The sequence below is a fragment of the Mytilus edulis genome, chromosome 3 (assembly GCF_963676685.1).
Source record: "Mytilus edulis chromosome 3, xbMytEdul2.2, whole genome shotgun sequence".
Taxonomy (NCBI): domain Eukaryota; kingdom Metazoa; phylum Mollusca; class Bivalvia; order Mytilida; family Mytilidae; genus Mytilus; species Mytilus edulis.
The window spans coordinates 21,084,541-21,104,925 of NC_092346.1; the positions used below are offsets into that span (position 1 = coordinate 21,084,541).

Genomic DNA, 20,385 nt, shown 5'->3' on the forward strand with positions numbered 1-20,385 from the left:
GGAAGCTAACAATTTGAAATTCTGGCCCTAGGTCATGTTGGTTGTGTTTGGAAAATGCAATTATAAGAGATCAAGGAGGCATTTTGGTTCAATATTATAGGATATTCAGTATTTTGTAAGTACAAATAATTCATAGAACTGCATGTTTAATAAAACAATTCATGTCATCATCATACATAACTATGTAAGCAACTATATATACATGTATGTGTGTTTGAAAAACTTTAGCTATTATAAGATTGAATTTTGTAACTGATGTTACTGTATTGTGTTTATCAAAATTAAGTTAAATACTGTAATGCAATTATTACTTAGATTTATACTCAATACAAATTTGAGATTTATCCTTTTTCATTTCTTAACACAGGTATATAATGCTATTTGAGAATGACCCTTGCCCCTTTTTCAAAACTCAAATGCATGTATGTATTTCCTTAAATTCCAAAGTCAAGAATTCTTTCAATGACTGTTTTTATACAGGCAGAAATTGACTATTTAAAAATGTTTATGTGTAATTTGAAAGAGATAAATTGAATGTGTCTATACACATGACATTGGTATATGTGTAGTTCCTGCAAGTTTGCAACAAACAATTGCCGCAAGCTTGCGGCAAATCTATTTTGCATAATTACGTTTGCTGCAAGCTTGCCGCAACCTTTATTTGCATGGTAAAATGGTTGCGGCAAGTTTGCAGCAAACTTACGGCAAATGTTTGCAGCAGGACTTATTTTTCCGTAAGGGTTAACAAAATAATTCATAGAAAATAACGACTGTGCAAAACGAACCACACCTTGGAAATCAACTTTGAATTGGCTTTAGTCAACGGTAACTTGAAATGAAAGCATAAGAGTTAGTTTATTTTTTAAACCATTTGGAATCAAACATATTTAAGGAAGAGACTCCTCTATTCCTTAACTAGGAACAGATTTTTCTCTTCTCTGACTCAGTGTAGGTTAATAAGTGCCTATAATTTTAATATGTGTAAAAAGCAAAACAAGTACTTTAATAATATAATTTTAATTTGTTGTATCCGTCTATCCATCTGTGTTCTGCAGGTTTGTTAGTAGATCTGCAATTGATATACTCAATTAGAATTTTTTTAAATATGAAACATAATTTGCTTCGTAAATACGGTCACTATACAAAATACGTAAACTATAATTGCCTTTTACCATCTGATTCTCTTTATAAGTTCTTCTGTTGAAATTCCGAATTACCTGAGCGAGATAAGATTTTATAAGTTTTCCTTTTTCATAGATCAATTATGTTCTCTTAAGCCAATCTATTAACATTAATACCGTTTAATTCATTTGATTTGCTTTGATACTACTGGAGATCACCTTTGAATCCAAATGAGTGATGCATGTTCAGCTGAAGAGTCATTCCTGTATGGTTGATGAGTGGTACATGTTTAGCGGACGGATAATATACATAAAAAAACAGAGTTCTAAGATACCCCGTGTTGCGTATATTTTTTCTGTTCATGCACAATAACATTAAAAAAGACCACACAATTACTTTTAATTGTCTTTAATCCTTTTTATGAATATTTTCCAGCAATAAAGGATTAAAAGTCTACTTGCAATATTGTCATATAATCTATATTTTTATGGATATAAGTCTTTTATAAATAGTTGATCAGCAATTGTTTGAGCTTGTCCGAGACTTTGCTAGAAGGTATTTCAGTAAAATGTCCAATATGATCAAACTGGTGTAATTGTGTACCCCCTGGTGTACAATTCGTGTCAGATCATGATATGTATCAATAAGATATGTTAGGTTTATATCAACATAAGGGACATTTCTGAAAGATTTGTTTTTATTTCACTGCATGGTTTTTAAAACAAAAAACAACACTTGATTTTATCGCAAATTGTTTGGTTTTATAATGTTCAATGGTTTTCCATTTTGATATGTAAAAACGTTAACAGGTGATTAAGTCCAATTGATTGCAAACACTTGAACTTTGATTGGCCTTTGACAAGACAGCTTCATAAGTCTTACTTGTTGCTCCGTTGGCTGCTACCTGTGCTCCTTGTTGCAGGGCTTGGTTTAATAAATCTGTTCCTTGTTGTGCAGCAGCCTGTCCCACCTGTTTAAAAGTTTCTCCAAATGTTTCACCCAAAGCATGGAGTTGCACCTTCAGTTGTTCCAAGACACCTTGGAATGTATCTTTTAGGAACCGTTTGCTGTAAATTTGTACATCAATTCATCTTTAGACGACATTGGAAAAAAGAATATTTTCTTAACAAAAATGTACGATATAGATTTCTGGGTGCAATAAACAGAAAAAAAACAAGTTTCAAACTTCACCTGATACTGTAAACATAGAATGGATTAGGAATTGGGAAAACGAAATGTATTGTTCAGATAACAAATACCAAACTTTGAATGCTACTACATAAGTGACACCCTTAAGTGTTTCCTACGATGACATAAGATAATTTGAAGTCAATGACAGGGATTCATACCATAGTGCGGATTTGCAATTGTTTGTCTATTATATAAATCTTATATCCAAAGCCTTGTGAAGATAATTTTCCTTATTCATTGATACAAATAAAAAATAAGGATATGTAATTTTATTGCCAACGAGACAACATCAGACCAAACAATGAAGTTGCATATTAAAAAAAACATAGACTTTACAATTAAGTCTTTGTTCATTTTAAGGTATATTCATGTTAGCCAAAACGAACAAATGCATTGTTCACAGTCCCGATGTCGTCATTAATCATTAATTGAAACGAAATTCCTTAATAGAATGGTTATACCTAGTTGAAAATTTAAGTGGAAACGATAAAAGTCCAATAAGTATTAAAGACTCAAAAATAGTCAGAATATATAATTTTGCACACTTTTCCTTAATTGTTATTTTGTACAGATTTCTAATGATGACACCGCCATACGTTTTCGGTAAACAGGAGGTTTATTTGTGTTTTATGGAAAAAGGTCATTATATTTTGCACTCGAATTTCAATTTACGAAAGGATGAAAACATAGACAGATATAAACTGATATAGCCTCGCGAATATAGCACCGGAGCGGAATATAGTTATCTATGCAATAGTTATGTTATGTTTATAGTTTACCTTGTTCCATCGGGATTTTGGAGATTTGTTAAAAGACCTAAAATAAAAACAAATTCTGATAACATTTTAATCATTTTAAGTAACATAATATATAAAAGCGATGCTTAAGATTTGTATGATTAAATGTGTTGATGTGTTCTCTCGTAATTTCTAATGATTTAAAACAATTGTTCCAAATGTTGCAAGCCAATTCGACATGCTTTCTGTTTTAAGCGATTTTTTTTTCTGCATACCATTCCTATATTCTATTAATGGCGATCGACACGACAGTGCAATATATAAGTAACACAAATAAAAATAGATTATACACAACTGTAAAATTCATAATGAAATGGCAATAAAAAACGCAAACAAAAATAGCTTAGAAACGGTACCGGGAATACGAATCCTATTTTATCTGCCGTAATGGCTAATTAAAGGATGTGGTTCACTTTCCGCATCATTTGAAAGGTAAATTTGAGAGATGATTTCAATAAGAATAGATACTACAACATTAACGAAAGTCTATAATTCTGGCTTGTGAGAGTATCACTTCAATCTCTACGACACAACCTACGTACATTGTAAAGTTTTAATTACATTTCGTTTTTAAATTTTCGTTTTCTTTTTTTCCATGATAACAATTCCAATTTCTAGGAACGCATGTCGCGTGAACTGAAATCCTTTTAATGGATAAGTTGACACTAAAATTTCATAATAAACCGCAGCAGCTGAGATATTGAATAACTCAGTTCGAACCGAGGAATAGTTTTATATCGTTAGCCTACAACATACTTTGCATTTTTCTTCGAGTAATGAAAACCTCCGATTTAAACATTAAACTACTAAACATCCTTATTTTTTAAATTCTTCAACAACAAATTTATAGATGTTAACCTGTTGCTCCATTAGCAGCAAGCTGTGCTCCTTGTTGTAGAGCTTGATTCAAAAGATCTGTTCCTTGTTGTGCAGCAGCCTGTCCCACCTGTTTAAAAGTTTCTCCAAATGTTTCACCCAAAGCATGGAGTTGCACCTTCAGTTGATCCAAGACACCTTGGAATGTATCTTTTAGGAACCGTTTGCTGTAAATTTGTACATCAATTCATCTTTAGACGACATTGGAAAAAAGAATATTTTCTTAACAAAAATGTACGATATAGATTTCTGGGTGCAATAAACAGAAAAAAACCAAGTTTCAAACTTCACCTGATACTGTAAACATAGAATGGATTAGGAATTGGGAAAACGAAATGTATTGTTCAGATAACAAATACCAAACTTTGAATGCTACCACATAAGTGACACCCTTAAGTGTTTCCTACGATGACATAAGATAATTTGAAGTCAATGACAGGGATTCATACCATAGTGCGGTTTTGCAATTGTTTGCCTATTATATAAATCTTATATCCAAAGCCTTGTGAAGATAATTTTCCTTATTCATTGATACAAATAAATATAAGGATATGTAATTTTATTGCAACGAGACAACATCAGACCAAACAATGAAGTTGCATATTAAAAAAAACATAGACTTTACAATTAAGTCTTTGTTCATTTTAAGGTATATTCATGTTAGCCAAAACGAACAAATGCATTGTTCACAGTCCCGATGTCGTCATTAATCATTAATTGAAACGAAATTCCTTAATAGAATGGTTATACCTAGTTGAAAATTTAAGTGGACACGATAAAAGTCCAATAAGTATTAAAGACTCAAAAATAGTCAGAATATATAATTTTGCACACTTTTCCTTAATTGTTATTTTGTACAGATTTCTAATGATGACACCGCCATACGTTTTCGGTAAACAGGAGGTTTATTTGTGTTTTATGGAAAAAGGTCATTATATTTTGCACTCGAATTTCAATTTACGAAAGGATGAAAACATAGACAGATATAAACTGATATAGCCTCGAGAATATAGCACCGGAGCGGAATATAGTTATCTATGCAATAGTTATGTTATGTTTATAATTTACCTTGTTCCATCGGGATTTTGGAGATTTGTTAAAAGACCTAAAATAAAAACAAATTCTGATAACATTTTAATCATTTTAAGTAACATAATATATAAAAGCGATGCTTAAGATTTGTATGATTAAATGTGTTGATGTGTTCTCTCGTAATTTCTAATGATTTAAAACAATTGTTCCAAATGTTGCAAGCCAATTCGACATGCTTTCTGTTTTAAGCGATTTATATTTTTTTTCTGTATACCATTCCTATATTCTATTAATGGCGATCGACACGACAGTGCAATATATAAGTAACACAAATAAAAATAGATTATACACAACTGTAAAATTCATAATGAAATGGCAATAAAAACGCAAACAAAAATAGCTTAGAAACGGTACCGGGAATACGGATCCTATTTTATCTGCCGTAATGGCTAATTAAAGGATGTGGTTCACTTTCCGCATCATTTGAAAGGTAAATTTGAGAGATGATTTCAATAAGAATAGATACTACAACATTAACGGAAGTCTATAATTCTGGCTTGTGAGAGTATCACTTCAATCTCTACGACACAATCTACGTACATTGTAAAGTTTTAATTACATTTCGTTTTTAAATTTTCGTTTTTTTTTCCATGATAACAATTCCAATTTCTAGGAACGCATGTCGCGTGAACTGAAATCCTTTTAATGGATAAGTTGACACTAAAATTTCATAATAAACCGCAGCAGCTGAGATATTGAATAACTCAGTTCGAACCGAGGAATAGTTTTATATCGTTAGCCTACAACATACTTTGCATTTTTCTTCGAGTAATGAAAACCTCCGATTTAAACATTAAACTACTAAACATCCTTATTTTTTAAATTCTTCAACAACAAATTTATAGATGTTAACCTGTTGCTCCATTAGCAGCAAGCTGTGCTCCTTGTTGTAGAGCTTGATTCAAAAGATCTGTTCCTTGTTGAGCAGCAACTTGTCCTACTTGCTTGAATGTTTCTTTAAAGGTTTGCCCGAGAGCGTTCAGCTGTTCATTAAGTTTATCAAGAACTCCCTGAAATGTGTCCTTCAAGAATCTTTTCCTTTAGTAAGAAAAAAAGAAACTTTTATGTTTAATTATGTATTTCGGCCAAAGACACATGCATGGCCGGAGTGAGAAAATCAAATCCACATAGACCTGTGGGCATTATAATTTATATAAATAGTTACTTTTGATGCAGAGCTGTCTCATTGGCACTCATACCACATCTTCCTATATCTATATATAACTAAAAATTAGAGTTCATAATAAAAAACCAGAATATCGTGGATATAACAAAGGGGCCATAAAACTTGACTCATTGCATAGCTAAAAAAATCATGTTTGAAACATGAAATCCAGTATTTTGAGTATTTGAATTTAAAGTATCGAGTACAATGAACTGACTCGATTGTTCTATAACCGATAGGCTGCTAACAAAATTCTATTTTTTAACTCATAATTCCACACAGTTGTAATGTACAAATAAATAAATTATTTATGTATTTCTTTGTGCTGTGTGTTCATACATTTGTTTGTACTGTATTCCTGTCCCGGAGTGTTGTCATTTTGTCGGCATTTTTAACTTTGCCAAAAAAGTGGGAGGTTTGGTTAGCCATAACACGGGTTCAACCTACTATTTTCCTTTAAGATGTCTTGTACCAAGTCAGGAATATGGCAGTTGTGATCTACAATCCGTTTATATGTATGTTGTTGTTGTTCAGTGTTTCTGTTGTTCCGTTGTTTTCCTCTTATAGTTGATGTGTTCAGATGTGTTTTAGTTTCTCACCAGGATTTGTTTTTGCTTAATCAAACTATGACTATTGGTCAGCGATATACTACTGTTGCCTTTATTTACTGCGTTAATTTCATTACAATATAAGTGGGTTTTTTACCTTGCATCATCAGGATTTTGAAGATTTGTTACCAGATCTGAAATAAGAAATTGTGGTGTTTCAACATTTGAATATTTTTTTCGAAAGGGAAACGTGAGCTGGAAGTCAGATTGTTATTAGTTTTCGAACTCCTTTAACAACTCAATACCATGTCATAAAAGGTCAATCAAAATTTGAAGGACATTCGATTTTAAGTCATACATTATCATTGTTAATATGCTTACTCTTTCATCCAATTTGGCTTTCTACCCTTTGTAAGACATTTTTTTAAATTAGATACGTTTCCAATTCTGAATGAATTGAAAATACTGGAATGCAATTGACACAATGTTCGATGATTTTGAATTTCACATGTAATATATAATATAAGTAAAGCTATAACAAACACAAATCAACGGCTCCAATAATGCAAAGATGTTGAATACATTTAGATTTTCTTGTTTGTTAGATTTTTTGTTTGGAACGTGTGGTTTTCTCACAAAATAAAAAAAATTATCCTTTTTCTATTATAAGATTCTTACATGTACGACAAAAAATACCAACTCCAAGGTAAATCAAGGAAGTTGTTAATCTTTTTTTTTGGGGGGGGGGGTGTTTGTTTTTTGTTGGTGTTTTCTTAGATTATTCTTATTAACTTCTACACTATCATTGAGTTGTTAATCTTTTGTAATCTATAAATTCGTAAATAAAATCATTCAAAGAAGAGTGTAACTGAGCTTCAGTTGCATCTTAATTCAGGTGATGAACTTTTGATTTGAAATAAAACTACGAATTCTTTTCATATGATACTACAACATATGAACAAATACTTACTTGTAGCTCCATTAGCAGCAAGCTGTGCTCCTTGTTGTAAAGCTTGGTTTAAAAGATCTGTTCCTTGTTGAGCAGCAACTTGTCCTACTTGTTTAAAGGTTTCTGTAAATGTGTTTCCGAGAGCTTTTAGCTGTTCATTAAGTTTATCAAGAACTCCTTGGAATGTGTCTTTTAAAAATCTTTTCCTGCAGTAATAAAATGAAACGTTATATTACAGTAGATATGTGTTATGGACGAAAATATACTGAATTTTTAAAGTTTAGATGTTAGACATTATCAGCCGATTAATACAGAAAAAAATACTAATTTACCAAAAAAAAACAACAGGAAAAAGTAATGAGGCAGAAAACTTAATATCACAGTGGCGAATACAACAATTTATAGTATTACAGTTATCCTTAGAAAGTCACATAATTTCCACCTACCACTTGAAGAAGGAGTGAATGCACATTGTATCGAGGTATATAAACGGATTAGGTCAGCATAGGTCCTATTGCAATTTTACAAAAGTTGCTTACAAATATAATTTTTCTAAAAACATAGTATCTGTATGTGTTTAGAATATATTAACTATTTATTATTTAGCATGTAATGCATACTATAATACTAGACAATGAAACCAGCTTTTGATGATTTTAGAATTCCTGAGCTTCGGAACCTGATTTAATTTTTTTTTAAATCAATATTTACACTAGATATTCAATTTTCAAGAACTACTATGTTTTAAATTATTTCATTGAGAAAATTCGCATAATTTCAGAATGCCGAAAGTAAACTCGATTAGTTGTATTATTTCTATGGCAAAGAGTGAAAAACAGTCGTAGTAGTACTGCCATTCATTTTAGTGCAATTTTTCAGTATATAATACTTAATCAAGTTCTCTATAATTTTATAATTAACGAAAACATATAATAAACAATTCAACAATTTCATTAAAAAAAAAAGATTGAAAACAGGAAAATGTTTTATTAAAGGGACATCTCTCTTCTAAACATCGAAACCACGCCACATCTGTCATTAACAGAGAAACCACGCCCCAACGGTCGTTATCAGACGGAAACCACGCCCATCCGGTCATTATCATGTAAAATTTGTTAACGATCGGTTTATGGTACGTTTTGTTCTGTTAATGACTGATTGAGTTTATTACTGAAGAATAAAGAATGTCATGTGGCCCCTTTTTATCCAATAATAGAAGATAATAGAAGCGTATTCTTCACCGATATGAAATAATCAACACTGGTTCTATACATTATGATATATTAAAATATTCGTTAAATCGTATGATAGTAAAATGACGATTTAAGTATAAAAAGAACAAACGAAGACTAAATAATATAGACAGCAACCAACGACCACAACGGAATTTCATGCTCTTGGCACATTACAACAAATTTGGCGTAGTTTATGATCTTTGTAAACATTGAACCTCCTCTGAGATGAGACAATAGTGCGACTGCACAAGACAAGAACAAACCATAAATTTTAAAATCATTAAAATCTTTACCAAATAGATTGGAACTACACACAAAAAAAATCCATGACAAATTAACGGACTAAACCACAGCGCACCGATTTAAGAGTACTCATAGATGTTTCAACTTACTCACAGCTAATGATTTAATTACTATGTACGTACTTGCAAAACCAAATATGTTCTCTTATGTACATTTAATGCATCGTTCTAATAAAATACAGCTAGCCTTTATGATAAAGGACGAACAGCCGCATGACTATGGATGAAATGATGCGAATCAATAATGATAAAAAGTCACCTCCCTTTACTTGTTCACAATGCCAGATATTTAAAATATCCTTCCTTACAAAATAAACTTTGCAGTATCTATACAATACTGACAAAATTTTATGTTTACCTTGTTCCATCAGGATTTTGGAGATTTGTTAGGAGATCTGAAAAAAACAATTTCAGCTGATTAAACACTTTTAAATGTGGACCACAAGAAAGCTATTAAACCAAGAGTTCCAAATGGTGAATGGGAAATCATCCCTTCGTAAATTTTACGGGCCTCATCACGAACTGGTTGACCGTTATGGAATAACCGTTTCAAAGATGATATCGGATATGTTTCTTATGTCGGATCTTTCACCATGAATATGACCTACCGAATAAGACTATTTACCGAGCTCGTAATAACATGAGCAACACAACGGATGTCACGTGTGGAGACCCTTCCGAAGCACCTGCGATCACCCAAGGTTTTGGTGGGGTTCGTGTTACTTAGTCTTTAGTTTTCTTTGTTGTATCTTGTATACTATTATTTGTATGTTTGTCTTTTTAGCCATGGCGTTATCCGTTTATTTTCGATCTATGAGTTTGACTGTCCTTCTGGTATCTTTCGCCCCTCTTTAAAGTAACTTGTTTCGTTGAAAGAGTGAACGGCGATGGAGGATTAGGAAATTTAATTTTTGTGTACTTTTTTGTGTATTTCTTTAAATATGATCAAATGTAACAACTTATAATTTAATTAATTGATTTTTCTTACTTTTGAAAATTGAATAATTTTTTTTAAAACGACAATAATAATAAAATGTTTCCAACAGAAAATTTCTACCAGTTAAGTAAAACAAAGCGGAGAAAATAAGCCCATTTTCATATTGTAAGATGCAACTTGAATTGAATAACATTATCAATCAAACATTCCTACTAAGTTGTTTAGGTTTAAAGTGTTAGATGTTAATAGTAGCTGAAAGCTGCATGGAATCTCTTATAAATGCATTAGAAACTCTACGTTTTCTTGAAGATAATATAAATGCACAATATGCTTCTGCTTATTGCCCATGTTTCAAGCATCAAGATAAGTTTATGAAAATTCCTGGAACAGATATTTGAACAAATTATTAAAGGGTTATATGTTATCCTAAACATATCGATTGTATGAAACATTGCAATATCCCAAGTTGTTATTAGATCCTGAATATTTCTCTGGTATTGAACTTCTTATCAAATAAGATATTTACTTGTAGCTCCATTAGCAGCAAGCTGTGCTCCTTGTTGTAAAGCTTGGTTTAACAGATCGGTTCCTGATTGTGCAGCAACTTGTCCAACTTGTTTAAATGTTTCTTTAAATGTTTGTCCAAGAGCATTTAGTTGTTCATTAAGCTTGTCTAAAACGCCTTGGAAAGTGTCTTTTAAAAATCTTTTCCTGTTGAGAAAATACAAATGTTCTTAAAGCCATGATTAACATCTGTATCGGCGAACAATATTTTGCATTCGAGCGTGAAGATATAGCCAACCAATAAGCAGTTATATCAATGGAGATACTCTTTCAATAAAAAGATTTTTAAAAATCATCACTGATAGTTCACCCATTCAAAATAAAAATGCCAGCTCACTTACTTGAGCGTAATGATATAGCCAACCAATTAGCAGTTATATCAATGAAGATACTTTTTTAATTAAAATAATTTAAAAAAATCATCACTGATAGTTCACCAATTCAAAATATAAATGCCAACAATCTTACTTAACATGATTGGCTGTGTACTTCACTTGACAATGGAATTGGTCGAGAATTGACAAAATAATGATTTTTTTTTTTTTAGCAACTTTATTGTATACAAAATTAACTCTTTTGTAACGTGAGAACTACCTTGTTCCGTCTGTGACTGCTGCATGTTGAAGGTTAGTAAGAAGATCTGGAAGGAATAATTTTAAAATTAAAATTATGTCATCTGATTATGTTCATGATGTGAACAAGCCCTATGTAACCATCCTATATCATCTTATAATGTTTTTTCAAGTACAAGAGGTATGTGAATATCTTTCAGACAAAAACATATTTGTTATATATAGCAGTAGCTTATAAAACGAACGAAACTAGCTGTTCAGTCCTGTGAATTAATGTTAATTTTGAATCCAGGAAATTTTAGTTCGTTTCACGTGATGTTTTTTGTTGTTGATTATTTCGAAAATTCATTATAGATTTTCATCTTTATTTTATGAGTTGAGTTTCAATTAGCATGATATATTGAACTTCTGTTTGGTTTTTTTAATCAAAAATATACATCAGAGGATTTTAATGTCCGGACATATCAATCTCGAAGAGATTAAGTGTACCAAGTCAGGAATGTAATAGTTGTCCATTTGTTTGATATGTTTGAGCTTTTAATGTTGCAATTTGTAGGGACTTTCCGTTTTGAATTTTCCTCGGATTTCAATATTTTTGTGATTTTACTTTTTGCAAGATTATATTTTTAAATGAACGTATTTTTTCTTATCATTTGTATCTTAAAGTGCTGATTCACGACAAATTGCAAACTGTAATCTACATTATATGATTGTACTTAGTTTAACTTTTGTTTGCTTCTTAAAGTTTGAGAATTGCATTATATTTAATCGTTTGTACATTTGAGAAAAAGTTTTACTTGTTGCTCCATTAGCTGCTAACTGTGTTCCTTGTGTCAGGGCTTGGTTTAATAAGTCTGTTCCTTGTTGTGCAGCAGCCTGTCCCACCTGCTTAAAAGTTTCTCCAAAAGTTTCACCCAAAGCATGGAGTTGTACCTTCAGTTGATCCAAGACACCTTGAAATGTATCTTTCAAGAACCTTTTTCTGTAATTTTTAAAAAAACAATTTATCTTAAGAATACATTTGCAAAACAAAACTGCACAATATAGATTTGTGTGTGCACTTTACATATTTCTTGTTTACTGTAAAATAAATCGGAACAGAAAAAATAAACTTCAATGGTGATTACAAAAACAAATGTTGAATGCTACTCCACGAGTGTCACCCATAATGTATTTCATACAGTAAAATAAGATAGGTTAATGTCAATAATAAGGATTCATACCACAGCGCAGAATAAGAATTGTTTGTCTATTATAAATCTGATATCAAAACCCTCCTTAAGAAAATGCACCTAATGCATTCAAAACAATATGAAATGGGGACATATGTTTTGATAACCATTTAAGAAGATGTACGTTTCAAAAATGAAGAAATAGACATAATCTTGTTCCGTGAAATATACATTACCTTGTTCCGTCGGGATTTTGAAGGTTAGTCAGAAGATCTAAATGGCGAAAAAAGAAATTGGTAATTACATCTTTTAAAATATTTTATATTGCCATTTTTATATCGGATTCGTAATGTAAGTAAATAAAATATTATTAAAATTTATTTGAAATGCTTTGGTTAAAAAACTTCACAACGTCATAGATCGAAATTAAGCAAGATTTTTTATATTGACCGTCAGAGTACATTTTTAAAAATAGAAACATGTAGCGTCAATATACTTCAAAATAAAACAAGGCTTTGGATACATGAAATAAACTTTGAAACACGTGATCGTAATGACCAAAGAAAAAAGTAGAATGCTACACCATATGTAATATTGTTTCATATCATTTCATAGATAGACTTTTTAGTTATGTTATATGAATGTTTAAACGTTTTCTTATGATGTCAACTGTACGAGTCATTTTGATAACACAATTTAATGCTGACGCTTACTTGTTGCCCCATTAGCGGCTACTTGTGCTCCTTGTTGTAAAGCTTGGTTCAACAGATCTGTTCCTTGTTGGGCAGCAACTTGTCCTACTTGTTTGAATGTTTCTTTGAATGTTTGTCCAAGAGCAGTGAGTTGTTCATTAAGCTTGTCCAAAACGCCTTGGAATGTGTCTTTCAAGAATCTTTTGCTGGAAAAAGTAATCCATAATCTTTAGTGTATAGCATAGTAAATGAAATACCAAGTAGCATCATTGGATAGAAAACGATACAAAGGACAATATAAAAGTATAGATCAATTCAACAAATTCGTTTATAATAACTGTTTTTATCCGTGATCTGTTTAATTTGTTATGTGGAATAAAAATTATGTTCTTGAAGATCCTAAATGAACTACCATAGATGTTTAAAGCTTTAAATTACCTCATTTTCCGAACAAAATATTTACAATTCACGTTTGCGTAAGGATATCTTAATTTTATTCTACAATATGAAAATAAGGAGATGTGGTTTGATTGCAAATGAGACAATTGCCCACCACAGTTCGAATGTAAGCAATTATATCCAACCGTACGGCCTTCATTGATAAGAAAACGTCTTTCTTATAATTTCATATAATTAAACCCTAATTTGATTCCTGTCATATTTTAAAACATTGAAAAAAGTTTCCCGTATATCAAATAAGTCACACTTATAAAACATTGAGAGACCAAACAATCTGTTTTAAAATAAGTCTTTTCGTGAAAAACACAAAGACGGCCTTATATAATTTAGATTTTTTTTTAAAGTTACTACATTATGTTGTCATAAAGGCGAAATATACTAGTATTGAGGATAAAAGGAGAGTATTACCTTGCTGTTGTGCCATCAGGGTGGGCAAGATTAGTCAACAAATCTGAAAAAGAATATACGTCTGCTAATAGAAATATGTAATGGTAATAATGAATAAAAAAATGACATTTCAATAATACGTAATAAAAAAAAATGCACAAGCTAACCAGCAAGAAAAGGAAACACAAAACAATAAACTGGAACACAATTACAAAATTACAACATGGTACACACTTTCGAGTAAAAATATAAATATATAAGTTTTATACTATACATAAATTTCAACTTATGTGACAATCAATCATTGTTAAGTTGGAATAACAGAGCATATAAGGTCTGTCAAAGCGATTCCAATGATAATGCTCAAAGGAAAGTGGGATATACAATTCACTAATAGACGAACTTAAGTTTTGGTTCCGTTCACCCAAAGTAGATTCAAAACAAAACAGGTTCTTTTTTTAAGAAATAAAGTAGCGGTCGCTCTAGGAATATGTTCCTTGTGGAGCAGCAAGTTGTCCTACTTGTTTCTTCTTTTTTCAGTGTACCGTCAAATTTTCAAACGTTTTTGTATTTCACTATGTTCAGCAGTTATAGTTTCTATTTCAAGCATTTTTAGATTTAAAATAATTTGTCCGAAGATTTGTATAATTGCCATCTTGGTTTTTTTTTATTTCGTCGCCCGTGAACTATGGAACAACAAATTCGAAAATATATTGTTTGGCCTTTTTATGTTTAGTTCATGTCTAACAGAACGTTAATCTCACATCTCATTTTACTCATGTCTATAACTAAAGAGAGTAAATTATTAACAGTGTTTCAAAATGATTTCTTTTTCATAAAATAACCACGGTAATGTCAGGATATTGCAGAAAAAGAATGATTATCTTCATAGCATTATTTTGTAAAAGAAAATTGTGTTCTTTGGCTACAAGAGAGATTATATAAGATATCCTGTAGTCGAAGTTCTTTCCTAGATTTAACTTCATGAAATCAGGCAATGCACTTCACATAACATACGCCCTATTCTTGGCGGCAAAATCTTTAAATATTTGTTCACGTTATGTGTTCTCGTTATTTGTTTTAAATACTCATCTCAACCTACAAACATATGTGGTATGCAATAAAACCAGATTTCTTTGTTGTTTCAGAACACATGATCAACTCAACTCGATCTCTGCTTACTGATCATTGCATTCATTTTTAAAGTTGTATGAATTTTAAATAGGCATTTGGAAATTTAATGACAAAGTAATAGATTGTGAGTTGCAATAAAAGTTCACTACTTTCTGTAACTCAGAAACCTTATTCGTACGGATTGGATCGTAAAATAGACAATTTGTTTATATTTAAACATGCGAACAATGAAAAACCAAACGTTATCAAACACACATACTAAAAGCTCCTTTCACTGCAAGATTTGTTCCTTGTTGTAAAGCTTGGTGTAACAAATCTGTTCCTTGCTGTGCAGCAGCTTGTCCAACTTGTTTGAAGGTTTCATTGAATGTTCCACCTAATGCATTCAACTGAAGTTTCAATTGTGCCAATATGTGCTGTACGTCATCCTTCAGAAATCTCTTGCTAAAGAACATAGTTTCAGATTAAGTATAAACAACTTCTTTCGACAATATAGATACAACAATATTCAAAGTTGCATGTCTGACCATTAATGTTAATTTGTAAATTTTATCTATGAAAAGATTTACCGAGATAATTGGCAACAAATGTCGTTTTACTTTTACTTTGGAGTAACCAAATATGATAAAGCAGTATTTTTCAAGAAAAAAGAAACAAAGGATTCAAAACCAATATCTAATAAATAGGCCTTTGAAACATTTGTTTACCAAACATTAAAACAATAATGCAAAATATTGCTATTTGCAACGCATGATAGCATGAACAAAATGAAACAGTAGAAAATCTAAAACACATTATTTATTACCTTGGATCTGGTTCTGAGGTGTGTTGAAGATTTGTTAGAAGATCTGAAAAAACGAAATGTGTTTAAAAAATATATTATTGCAAGGCGTCAATGCATTAATCTATGCAAATAAGTCTTTTCCAAGAACACAGATAAGAAGCACCGATATAGAAAAACCAACAATATTGGCACTGGCTTTGTTTTAATCACTTACTTGTAGCCCCAGCTGCAGCAAGTTGTGTTGCTTGTTGTAAAGCCTGACTCAGTAAATCTGATCCAGACTGTGCAGCAGCTTGTCCAACTTGTTTAAATGTATCTGTAAATGTGCCTCCCAAGGCATGGAGTTGAACCTTCAGTTGATCTAATACACCCTGGAGTGTGTCTTTCAGGAATCTCTCCCTGAATAAGAATTACAGGTAAGGTAAATCTGTTCACTCATGACATGAAAGGGGAAGGGTTGTTGGAGAAGATAGTAGATTAATTAAAAACAAATCTGAATGGAAAGAATAAAATAAGTTAACAACGTTTTAGGGGATCTTCAACGTCATCGGTTTTTCACAATCTTCCCAAGTAAATAGCCTCGTCTATTATCTATTCTTATGTATTGATTTTGATAGGCCTTGTATGGATTTGGGCCGAGTTAAAGCATTACACTTTGCATAGATACTTATATAGTCTTGACGATTGTTGAAGATCGTATCTAGACCTCGAGATGTCTTTAGGTTTTAAATTTAATTATGATTAATAATGCAAATGTCTTATGAACAAAAGAAGAATGTATATATCGTTGTAAACACTTACTCCTTTGTCGGTCTGGCATCAGCTGCCACCAGAAGGCAAGCCGTTAACAAGACTAGGATCTTCATTCTATAGTTGAAACATAAAGTCAGTACATTACTATACAGTCAATATGTGTGAAAACATTTGACTTTAGCTATTTATGATAGTTTGTTTAAATGATTTCCCCTTTGATAATGATTAATAGATTTTAGATAAAAGACAATTGCGAAGAACTACTTAATCTTGTCTACTTTATGGGTTATTCTTTGTGTGTTTTTTCCTTCCTGACTTGCTCGTAGGTATTTGAAATTTGAATTGTCCCAAAACGACTGACAAATTCAGAAGAGGTAACATGTATAAAAAGAGTATAAGGTGGTTTGATTTCCAATAATAAAACAGAAACCAAGTGACGTTGAGTGAAGAAACTATAATATACCATCGTACAGCATAAAAAAAGCTTGAAACCCATTTCGTATAGTAAACTTTTAAAGATCCCGAAATGACAAAATGTAAAACAATTCAAAAGAGAAACCAACAGCCTTATTCATGTAAACAACAATAAACGAAAAACAAATATAATACTCAACGACCTACAACAATCACTGAATTACAGGCTGCTGACGTGAGACATATAATCATAATGCTTATATGTCTCACGTCCGGGCCGCATACAAACAATCCCATTAACCTGGGACACTGGTTCAACAGCGCAAAATACTAGTAAGAACAAACGTAATCGTGATTCAACCATTTTCCAAACTTGTGTTCTTGTTCTTGTTACGCGTTTACCTAACAACATCAACTCACAACATTTGGTAAAGTTCAACTCACAACATTTGGTAAAGTAATATGTATATACGAATCTAAATTGAAAACTACGTTCAAACCTATGATTGCGTTGGATAAAAACCGCAATTTTTATACGTGTGCATGTAAAACAAATTTCGTTGTAGAAGGGTCTAAAAACAGCACAAACAACATTTTCCAAACGACCAAAAAAGTAAAAAAGTATATTTAAACAAAACGCATTTGACTAACAGGTCGAACAACTGATGTTATTTAACCCTGCTGACTGCCATTGGCGATTGCCAAATAAAATTGATCACAAGATGTAACAAAATGGATCTTAATATAAATTTAATACTAAACAGAAAAAAAAATTAACTTGTGGCCACGATGTTATGCCACAAACATACGGTGTCAATATTTTTTTAGCACACTGGATCCGGATTTCGACAATCAATGTCTCTTCAGTGATGTTAGGGATCGAAACGGTATTTGGAAGGCCATATAAAAAGTACCCTCATTTTTAGATAAACTCTTGAATTTTAAGAGTCAATATAGGATGAACGGATCATATAAACCGGAGGGAAAATATGATACAAGCCCAAACGAAAATTATAAACGAGTCCAAATTGAAAACTACGTTCAAACCTATGATTGCGTTGGATAAAAACCGCGATTTTTCTAAGTTTGCATGTAAAACAAATTTCGTTGTAGAAGGGTCTAAAAATAGCACAAACAACATTTTCCAAAAGACCAAAAAGTGAAAAAGTATATTTAAATATAAGTCTAGCGGGACGGCTGCAGTGCAGGCGATTTGGTGTCACGATATCACAGTAGCATGGGTTCGAATCCCGACGGGAATAACCAAAAATTTGCGAAAGCAAATTTACAGATCTAACATTGTTGGGTTGATGTTTAGACGAGTTTTAAATATAAGTATATATATATATATATATATATATGTATTTGTCATTATATCCTAAACGGAACGGTACAAGTATAATAAAATTGAGAAAGGAAATGGGGAATGTGTCAAAGCGACAACAACCCGACCATAGAACAGACAACAGCCGAAGGCCACCAATGGGTCTTCAATGTAGCGAGAAACTCCCGCACCCGTAGGTGTCCTTCAGCTGGTTCCTTAAAAAATATGTATACTAGTACAGTGATAATGGACGTCATACTAAACTCCGAATTATACACAAGAAACTAAAATTAAAAATCATACAAGACTAACAAAGGCCAGAGGCTCCTGACTTGGGACAGGCGCAAAATTGCGGCGGGGTTAAACATGTTTATGAGATCTCAACCCTCCCCCTATAACTCTAACCATTTCTGCCATATGAAAGTTTCACCAACTGGCAATGGTGGACCATATATAAATTCTTTGAACATTTATTTGTAAGCGATTTTGACAACGAATGCAAAGGGAATGGATTGTTTATTTCCAGAAATATGTAATTTTACGATTGATGACTTTGACAACATGTATCTTCTTCATGACAGAAAATAAAAGCATGCACTCAATAAAGCAGGGCCATAGTCTGATAGTCTATATTGAGTTTCAAATTCTTAATATCCAAATAAAATATCTTGAAATTCTGTATGCTTGTTATTTGTTTCACAATATCTTTTTATCAGTTTTATATAAAGATTTGCATTGAAATGATACAAAGTGCATTATTTGTGAAAACGTAATCTTCTCTGTACTTACCTTCTTTGCAGTAGTTAGCGAAGAAATGAAATGACATGAATGTTAGGTATATCAGAAAAGTCGTGAGAACTTCACAGATGTGCATTACTAACATCACGCCGTACCAGTATAAGGATTATGTATGTCGAAGTGTAGAACGTTATAACGTGTCTAATGTTCTGATGCTTCCTGATCATGGTATGATATTAGGGACCTTTCAGTTAGACCTTAGACATCAGTACATGTCTACCTTACATTACAAAAAACTTTTTTTTTCTGTTGTATTTAATTACAAGGACTCTGCGTAAAGATGAATGCAGAAGTTTTGTAACTTAATTGTCACTTTCTTTGTTGACTATCATTTATTTGCCGAGGACATATAAATACAAAATTTCAGTCGACCTAACATAATTTCAATCTTTCTGTTGGATAGAAAACAACGATAAATTACCTACAAGATTTTAAAACGCATTTGGAAATTCGAACAATAATGGGTTTTTCTCTCGTAGAAAACGTGTTGTATATCTAAATTATAGAATTCTACAAATAGATCTATGTGCTATTTTTTTGTATTGGCTGTTTTTTGTTGTTGTGGGTGTTTTTATTTATTTATTTATTTTATTTTTATTTATGTATTTACTTTTTTGGAGGCGGGGAGGAGAGCGACAGGTGGGTGGTGATTTGTTTTAGATATATGCAATTGAAAACCTAAGACAAGAAAAAAGATCAATCGATTTTTCTAATGAAACAAAAATGGACATAAACATTTTTAACCCCGCCACATTATTTATGTATGTGCCTGTCCCAAGTCAGGAGCCTGTATATTCAGTGGTTGTCGTTTGTTTATGTGTTACATATTTGTTTTTCGCTCATTTTTTTACATAAATAAGGCCGTTAGTTTTCTCGTTTGAATTGTTTTACATTGTCTTATCGGGGGCTTTTATAGCTGACTATGCGGTATGGGCTTTGCTCATTGTTGAAGGCCGAACGGTGACCTATAGTTGATAATTTCTGTGTCATTTTGGTCTTTTTTGGATAGTTGTCTCATTGGCAATCATACCACATCTTCTTTTTTATATATAAAATAATAAAAATCAGAAATTATTGGTGAACTAGTAAAAAAATAAGGGGGTTTGTATGCAGCATGT

At 31.8% G+C, this 20,385-nt stretch overlaps 1 protein-coding gene across 1 annotated transcript; it reads right to left on the bottom strand.

Moving 5' to 3' along the window:
• Positions 1-1,001: 1,001 nt before the first annotated feature.
• Positions 1,002-19,333, bottom strand: LOC139516007 (zorya protein ZorA-like). The gene is made up of 20 exons (XM_071305811.1): positions 19,259-19,333; positions 16,780-16,845; positions 16,193-16,377; positions 16,000-16,042; positions 15,454-15,638; positions 14,082-14,124; positions 13,236-13,420; positions 12,759-12,795; positions 12,148-12,332; positions 11,373-11,418; positions 10,741-10,925; positions 9,636-9,672; positions 7,762-7,946; positions 6,949-6,985; positions 5,932-6,116; positions 5,055-5,091; positions 3,969-4,153; positions 3,093-3,129; positions 2,005-2,189; positions 1,002-1,069 (listed from the first exon to the last, which is right to left on the bottom strand). The coding sequence occupies exons 2-20, from the start codon at positions 16,842-16,844 to the stop codon at positions 1,035-1,037; spliced, it is 2,082 nt and encodes a 693-aa protein (XP_071161912.1). The 5' UTR covers position 16,845; positions 19,259-19,333; the 3' UTR covers positions 1,002-1,034.
• Between the last annotated feature and the right edge of the window lie 1,052 nt (positions 19,334-20,385).

Coding starts and splice junctions, on each gene's coding strand:
- LOC139516007 (XM_071305811.1), bottom strand. CDS start 16,844: ATGAAGATCCTAGTCTTGTTAACGGCTTGCCTTCTGGTGGCAGCTGAT. Junction 10,926..11,372: donor GCAGTCACAGACGGAACAAG/GTAGTTCTCACG, acceptor TTTTCTCAACAG/GAAAAGATTTTTAAAAGACA. Junction 1,070..2,004: donor AGCAGCCAACGGAGCAACAA/GTAAGACTTATG, acceptor TATCAATTGCAG/ATCTACTAACAAACCTGCAG.